Source organism: Xiphias gladius, chromosome 24 (assembly GCF_016859285.1).
Source record: "Xiphias gladius isolate SHS-SW01 ecotype Sanya breed wild chromosome 24, ASM1685928v1, whole genome shotgun sequence".
Taxonomy (NCBI): domain Eukaryota; kingdom Metazoa; phylum Chordata; class Actinopteri; order Istiophoriformes; family Xiphiidae; genus Xiphias; species Xiphias gladius.
In genome coordinates this window covers 9,967,212-9,975,739 of record NC_053423.1, presented here as the reverse complement: position 1 = coordinate 9,975,739, position 8,528 = coordinate 9,967,212, and the positions used below count along the sequence as shown (strand labels likewise).

The window sequence follows — 8,528 nt, the reverse complement described above, 5'->3', positions numbered from 1 at the left end:
AATTAACCACTGAGCAGTGCTGCTGCTGCTGCTGCTGCTGCTGCGGCTGCTGCTGCTGCTGCTGCCGCCGCCGCTGCGGCCATTGTGGTACACAATGTACACTGGGTGAGTCACCGGAGAGTCAGTCCGTAAGCGCGGCCGGTCCCCACAGCACAGGACTGTTCGGGCTGTGACGATGCTGTTTCGACCCCTAAAGCAGGGGATTGGACGTGTAATACTGTAATCTGTCCCTGTTCAGTTTCTTCTCCTTCATGCGGCGATTCTGAAACCAAATCTTCACTTGTCGGTCGGTGAGGTTGAGCATCCGAGACAGTTGCAGGCGTTTCTCCTTGTTAATGTACACACTGAAAAAGAATTCTCTCTCAAGTTCTCTGATCTGATATTTGGAGTAGGGGCACCTTTTCTTGCGGGTCCTCTGTCCACCTGGAAGCCACAAAAAGAAAGAGTACATCGGTCACAGAAAATATAAACATTTCAAATTAGCCATGACTATGTTGCAAAAAGATTTATACGCTCTGGAGGTTGCCCAGATTACGCATGAGCGGATTTCCACTACATAAAGCATTAACAACATAACTCCCAATTCTACATTTCATGTGTCATATATACTGATATTATATTACACTGAAAAGATTAGCAAACCATTCGCTGCCGGTTCACTAGACAATACACTTGGGCTTTGACCTTTTGCAGCAAATGAAAACAACGAGCTCACTTTCAAATATAAGCTACTAATAGCTACAGGAACAGGAGGATGCGTTGCATTAGTCGGTTTATATGAAAATATCGGTTTTATAGAACACAAAGGGGGGGGGGGGGGGGGGGGTATACAAGTGGGAACACAAACTCCGTGATAGCTTTAACACAAGAGCTCGTGTGTGCTAGACCGAAAACCAGAGGCAGCACCCTCATTACATGCAAATGCCCTTAACGCTACGAAACCGTGAAACAAGCACGCGTATGATACATGGAATTAACGTGTAGGAATTCATATTCATAGCCGGGAGCTGTTTGGGAACGTCAGGAAGTGTTACAGAAAAATCACTAGGCTGTTGTCTTTCACGGCCAATTTCAATTCCAAACACGTGATCCTGCAGTTTATAACAAAGTTTTGTTGGGGGTGGGGGGTCTACAGGCCCTCTATAAACCTTATATGCTTATAAAACAGCATATAAAATTTTTAACAGCAGCGCGCAAGATTGCAAACTTTCTCTCATAACCAAGGCGCTGACTTTAATACGTACTGCTGCTGCTGGATTTCTCCTCATTGTTGCCGGAAGATAACTCCGGGCTGCTCGTCTCATCCCGGGGATCCTTCGCTTCGGTGTCCCGGCACGACGGCACTTCCTCCGGCGCAGAGCTGGGCTGCTTGGTCGCTGTTTTGTCCCCTGAGTAGCCATTTGTGGAAGAGCTCTCCGACGCGTTCCCGTACGCCGTCTCGTAAAACTGGTCGAAGGCTTGTGGCAGCACGCCATTTCTGCCCACGTTCCCGTAGAAATTGGAGGCAGTGGACCCGGCGCTTGCATGGTGGTGGTGGTGGTGGTGGTGGTACGCGGCGGCGGCGGCGGCGGCGGGGCTGTTTTTACCGAACATGTCCCCTACGACGGCGCTTTGCGCCGACAGACAATCCCGGTGCACCATGTCCTCGGCGCTGGGGTAGCACTGAGGCAAGTTCCCCCGGTGCGGCCATTTACCGGTAGCGTCAATGGCTGCATAGTCCCTGAACGTCACCTCTCTTACGGGTTGGACCTGCGGCAGGTTAGAGGAGTAGGAGTATGTCATGGGGCGGGTGGACGGGGTCTGGGATAAAAACGAGGGAAGACCGGAGAAATCAGCCCCCGCCGACACGTAATAAGTGCAACTGGGCAAATACATGTTCGATCCGACGGGGACCCTCTCGTCAAAATCCATCATCGTAGTTCACCCTCTACTATAACTCTATGTTGGGGTTTGATTCCTCTATAACCGCCCTGAACATGGCTCTGAAGCGCCGTGCTTCTTGCCTCTTTGAAGCAGGTTCGCTAAACAGAAATTTGGAGACGTAAGCTGACGTGGAGAGCCATCTCCATCCACTCCACGGAGGAGGAGGTCACGTGACCACGCAGCAGAAATTGACAGATTTTCAGGGTGTGTGTGGGTGCGTGCCTGCGTATGTGTGTGTATGTGCGTGCGCGCGCGCGCGCCCCGCGCGTGCGTGCGTTGGAAAGAGAAAGAGTGTGTGTGTGTGTAGGAGTGTAAGAGACATGACTGCTGTTTGTCCTAAAGCTTGACATTGGTGGTTTATCGCCATGTAGGCTTAAAAATGAATTCCTTAACATGCAGCTAAGTCAGAAGAAGAGAGAGCTACAATTGGGTACTGATTAAAATAGAGAAGAGGGATCACAATTGAAGCTTTAGCCAAAATATCTGTTACAATTTCGCCTGCTCTGTGCGCTTCCACATTCAGTCTGTCCTGGAAAAAGTATGTGCGCGTATTTTAAGCTTTTTCTAGTTTTTCCTTGTTTTTAAATTATGTCTATAGTGCATGAAAAACAAAGGTGGTATAAATTCTGCATAGTAACTTGCCCTAACCCTACCAGACAAAGCCATTAACTGAACTAGCGATATTGTGGACAAATAACACAGACTCAATTTGGAGGAATGAAACAACCAGCTTAACTGGTTGTTCCATCCCTTTAGAAAGGTCTTAGTCATCATCATCTGGTGGTTTTACAGCATAGCATTTGGCCAAGTGGGCATTTGGTTATCAGGGTCATGTTCAAAGTAGCGGCTAATGTTTCAAGTGGCCACAGCCCCTGTGTTTAGTACCAGTATTAGAAAAGACCAAACTGACATTTTGACAAAACAAATAGTGGAGAAAACATTATAGTAAATAGAAGTGCACGTTTAAGGTAAGCAGTCAGTGGACCTCTGGCTGCCTTTAGAACCTCGCATCAGTAAACAAGTACTGTAACTTAAATCGCAATTTTAAGATATTTGAGACATTTCCTATGATTGTAATATTGCGTCGTCAGTCACAGCAACAGCAGAAACCAACAAAGAAGACCACAGCTTTGCTGAGGAAAAAGCGCATGAATTGAGGGTTCTAGTCTGACGCCTACAATCATTAAAACAGTCTGCTCAACAGTAAAATATTATGAGCTCTTTAGAAAAATAAAGTTATTCTATTTTCAATTATCCTTGTCTTATTGCTTTGTTTTTCCACATATTAACATTTAATGGCTCCACTAACATCTCCAAAAGTCGCAGCGTTCAAGCCCGCTCTACTTTTACGCACGGCTATTCCTTCACTTTTTGGTGAAAATATTCATTCAAATGTGTGTCGTTCAGAAAGAAGACAGCTTCCAGAGAGTTACAGGCATTTTTATGTTCAGTAGAATAATAATTTCCATCTGTGCCCTGTTTTTTTTTTTCTGTTTCTTCCCATGACGCATATACTGTATACGTGCATTTGTGAAATCCATCTACGTACACACTAAATCAAAGGGCAATCCTTGTTTTAAAGGCTTAATGTTGTGCAGGATTTTTGAAATATCTGCAGCTGTATTTTGCATTTGTGAGGCCACATATATTAGCAACACCTTCTCCAGAAATCCATTCTAAATCCTAAAAAGTGAATATCCCAAGTATTGTGAGGCCGTAAATTGGCGTATAGGAAAACGCAGATAATTGTGGTTTGAAGGTTTACTTTCCATAGATGCTAGAGTAAATTAAGATGACAATTACGCAAAATCCTTTGCAGAGATTTCTTCTATTTGATTTTGTAAACATGTCATAGTGCACATTCCCTGGCTCTCTGCTCTGAGGCCACCGTGGAGCGTGTTTCGGAGAGGCTGCAACCTGACTCTAATGTGCTGTGAATGAGAGACCTGAGCTCGGATTAAGACCGCCGCGGCCGGCCTGGCCAACAGCCCGATGTGCACATGGGGACCCAGGGGGCTCCTGATGGCACATGTGAAACACAACCTTAAAATATCACACACACTAAGACGGTGCAAGCACCAACTAACGCACCGTGAGTGTATCAAAACAGGGAAAAACCTTGCAGTCTGTGTGCTATCCACTGTTACGCTTACAGGTCATTTTATTTGGATAAACTGCAGGAACGCAAACAACTCCAGTGTCTTTGCGACCACACGCTCCGCCTCTCAGTCAATCCAGACAAATTCTATGAGTTGTGCTGAAGCTTTTAAGCTGTAATTGAGCACAGGATGCCCAGGAAAACCAAAGCCAGCTCTGCACAGACCTGCGTTTTTATAGCGGCTATAGTACTGTGCTGCGTTTTTTTTCCCTCCCTGGCCAGACAGACACCACAAAACTGCCCAAGCGTGATAGGAAGTCGCCACCTACACGGACTCAAAGTCAGCAGCTGAGGATTTTCAATAACACAGAAACATATGTCTGTACACAACTAAGGTAAGATTGCTACTTACAATAAATAAGCCAATCTCTAACCCTTCGACTAAAAATCATTTTCAACCTGGTTAATTTTTCGAATAATTGTCCTAAATATAGAGTCAAGCATTAAAAATTGAAAACCCATTTTAAGTCGAATGTGTCTGTATGAAAATGACGTCAGTCAGCTGATCCTCTGACCATCTTTCTTTTGCGGGTTTTCCCTTCATCAAAAACCTCCGTCTGGCGCTGCGTAAAAGCTCTCAAAGCCAAAGCTTTGTCTGTACGGTCGACTTCAAGTTCGGGGGAGGGAGCGAGTCCTTCACGGGGAGCAAAGGGCCCACACTGTGCCCCGGATGGAGTTCATTTAATTGCCGTTGCATTTACTCAGGCTTTGGGTTACAAGATTGGTCGATAGCGTGAGCCTGTAAGTCGAGGCCAAGGAAAAGTCAAATGGACTTCACCTTCGCGTTAGCAGTGTCTCATAAGAGACGTGGGCCCTCAACATACTCTCTGATGTAGGTCAGGATCTAAGTCTAAATAGTAGAACACTGATACTAGCAGACTCATGGTGTTACATCGGAGATTTGTTATCAAACCTCCTCGTTTGATAACGACATTCATCTTAAACGCAAAGCCAACGTTCACTTTTTATATTATCAGATTCTAGATCCAAAAGAAAGACGTGGCCTAAAAGATAAATGACTTTTGATACTGAGGAGTCATGAGCGACTGGAGAGGATTTGACACGGAGATGGACAAAGCAGTGTATGTACTCAGGGAGGGACACTTTTGATTCCATTAAAATCTTAATGTTTTCGTCCCTTTACGCGCGAGCGCACGCGCGCGCGCACACACACACACACACACACACACACACACATACAAACACACACACACACACACACACACACACACACACACACATTAACGTTTTTGGATTAAATTAAACACTTGAATCAGACAATGATATGAACTGACATATATTAACACACTGACAATTTACATTAAGAGGAACTGCGAACCTAGAGTGATAGAGGTGCAGTGGTTGTCTCAGGGAGAGAATGCCACATATAGATCGCCCAATCCTTGCGCCATAAAACCTTGTTCGAGAGCAAGTCAACAATCAAGCGTGGGGAGGATCCGAGAGTACAGTTCAACGCCACGTCAGGTAGGCCCTATAGGCTAGGAAGGAGGCTAAATAGTCGCATTCAGGGCCTTGCAAAGAAACCTCCTGTAGCTTGAGACTAAGTGGAATAAAAGCCCAGAGTTTTAGCACAGGAGGTTTTGTTTTCATTTTATGGTGGAGAAAAAGCAGCCACCACACCTGCGCCTCAAAGCGTCTATGGGCCATATTCTTAGTCCCAAAATGCAGACACTGTCTTTATTATAGCGCCGAGCAGGAGGCCGAAAGATAAACAGGTAGTCTGACTGTCGAATGAGAAGACTTGTGGCTGAGCTAATTCTTCAATGTATCATTTTCAGCCAAAACCCATCCAGTTAAAAAAATATACACGTCCATCTACGTGTTTGATTTGGTTTTTTTCCACTGCACATTTCTGGATGATGAGTTTTTTTTGTTTTTTTATACAGTGTTTTTGAACTTGAATGGTACACGGTCTTGGCTCAGCCGTTATCTTGTTGCTGGCTACACCGATATGAGCCCGGAGTCTCGGCAGGATTATAAAACCATCAGGCTGAAACATGAAACAATCAGCGCGTGTGCTTAGTTGGGTACAAATGAACGAGCAGGAATGTCTCAATAAATTTGAACCTGATTCGGCGAACAACTGTTGATTTATCCACAGGTGACAAACGTGGGCCGACGGCGACGGCGACGACAGAGGGGGCCGGGCGGACCACACAGGGGCCATGCAGGGAAACTGACCAACTCCACGGTCAACTGGAGCACCTCAGACAAGACCAGTGGAGACTCACGGTGCTGGATTAGCCTGTAGAGGGTATCCTTGGGAGCGAGGCGTCAGGAGGAGCGAGCCTGGACAGAAGGACAGAAAATAGACTTCAGTGGGGGAATAAACGAAAATTAAAAAAAAAAAAAAAAAGAGGAGAAGACAAGAAGGGCAAAACAATTAGACAGAAAGAAATCGCGTTTCGAGTGAAAGGGTTTCAATTGAATTTGAAAAAAGGAACTCACAATAAACAAACTGGGCTATTAAGCGAGCAAAGAGACATTCAGAGGTTTAGAAACTGAAGCGCCACTTAAATGGCAGTACTCGGATTGTGTGCGTATGCTCCAACAAACTAGATTTCTAATACGGCTAACAAAGAAAAGAACTGGATTGAGCCTATAGTGAATAATAGACCCTGTTTACAGGGCGTGTCTGTCCATTGGACATGTAGATTAAGAAAAGCCTTTATACTTTTAGATCTTTGGTTGGTTTTCAGCATCTCTTTAGATGTGATCCGCCAAAACGAGTTTAACAGTCCTATATGATAACCTGGGATTTGGAAAAGGTTCAAGTCGAACCCGCGCAACGCCTGCAGACTATTTTGATACGAACGTTTAAAATTTAGTCACATCGCCTTTTTTTTTTTTTTTTTTTTTTTTTTAAATCTCCCGAAAAAGATGGTGTTTTTCCGGCTGTGGACATTTCCGTTAACTGCCGTATAGACAGCCTCAGCTACAGCATTTAGATCAGATATATTCGGACTCACCATGAACAGGTTTATTCGATTGAACGACGAAATTTAACCTGAAAACATCGCCACTGAATCGAATTCCTCGCTCTCATCGACACCTTATGAACAGCCTATGATATTCTATAATCAATATTATACAACAATAACGACGGTGGGCGAATCTCACGGCTGGGCAGATTTTAGTTTCTTTCACAGATCTTCATTGACTCGGGTTTTTAGAGCGGATGGCCAAAAGATCACCATACAGCAACTGTTATTTGAAAGGACCCAAGCGTGAGATTATTGGCATCAGCCTTTAGACTGGGTTATTCCTGGTCCAAACAGTAATCCTATCATAACGGACTATTGTTTGAGGTGGACGGGAATACGAAGCATCTGAAGCGGCTTTTAAAACATTTTCAAAAGATGCAGACATCTCGGTGGTCTCCCATGTTGCTTTTTTATAGGAAAAGGATTTTTTTTAAACACAAAAAAAAACAAAAACGTGCCACATGCAACCTATTTAGCGACGGTATGCAGCACAAATTTGCCCGATTATATGATGGGCAAGTTCGTTTGTTCTTTGAGTTTTATTGACGTGAGACGTGTATTTTTTGTGTTAAAATGAATCTAATGTGTTTATACGAAAAACGGACAGGCCACGCATCCGACGCCCACATCCGCGCTGTGTATTTTCCCCTTTAAAAACATACCTAGTCTGTACACCCCTCATGGACGAACACAGTAAATCATGTGGCATTTATATTTGAAACCCAATGAGATGATCTACTGGGGTATCAGGACAGGACAAGTCCGTCTGCGGGGGAATACGGCGCCGGCTGGGACACACAGGAGGCTCCCCGCGTAATCTCGGTCAAGTGCTTCTATTTGACCGCTGTCACGGTCTCGGATAAGTTTATGTCTGCTGAGGTCCTTGTGGCGTATGACGAGATTAACTCCCAAAACAAATTCATGCTTTGGAGCTTGACCAGAGCTATACTGTCGAGTGACCGAAGGTTGCAGGCCTCGCCTCGATTACGCACGGCGACGGCGAAGGTCAATGTAAAGCGCAGTGCCCGCTGCTGGCCCGGCCGGTGTTCAGCCGCGTCCGACTGGCGGCCGAGGGGTCGCACAAGACCGCACGAGGCCACAATACCAGGTTTGGTGGTCTATAAGGTCTACGAGGTAGCCCACATACGCGATAGAAGCCAAGGGATCAGTTCATCCAGTGATTCGGAGTGCCCGCCGGGGTCATATAACAGACTGTGTCTGGGGGTTGTACAATGGAAGCAAAATAGCCGAATCTTTTCAATGAAATTGGATTGGAGAAGAATTCAGGATCTGACGGACATGACAGACTAAAATATTTTTGTTTGAAAGCGCACCTTAAATAACAGGCAGAATATTCCCTTCTTACTTCACTTTCTTCAGCTATTTGTGATTTCATTCAGTTTGGATGACGCAAGGAACCACAGGTGTGGCTTTTCGCACTA

At 45.2% G+C, this 8,528-nt stretch overlaps 1 protein-coding gene across 2 annotated transcripts in view; it reads right to left on the bottom strand.

Annotated features, from left to right (window-relative positions):
- Positions 1 to 8,528, bottom strand: part of LOC120786631 (homeobox protein Hox-A13a) — a 29,857-nt gene continuing 21,329 nt past the window's right edge. Inside the window, exons 2-4 of one of the 2 annotated variants that reach the window (XM_040122189.1) lie at positions 6,170 to 6,391; positions 1,245 to 1,800; positions 1 to 423 (exon numbers count right to left, since the gene is read on the bottom strand). In XM_040122189.1, coding sequence (XP_039978123.1) covers positions 191 to 423; positions 1,245 to 1,782 — 771 coding nt within the window. In that variant the 5' untranslated portion in view covers positions 1,783 to 1,800; positions 6,170 to 6,391 and the 3' untranslated portion in view covers positions 1 to 190. Of the gene's footprint in view, positions 424 to 1,244; positions 2,065 to 6,169; positions 6,392 to 8,528 lie in introns of those variants that run through there. The other variant, XM_040122188.1, reaches the window with a different exon arrangement.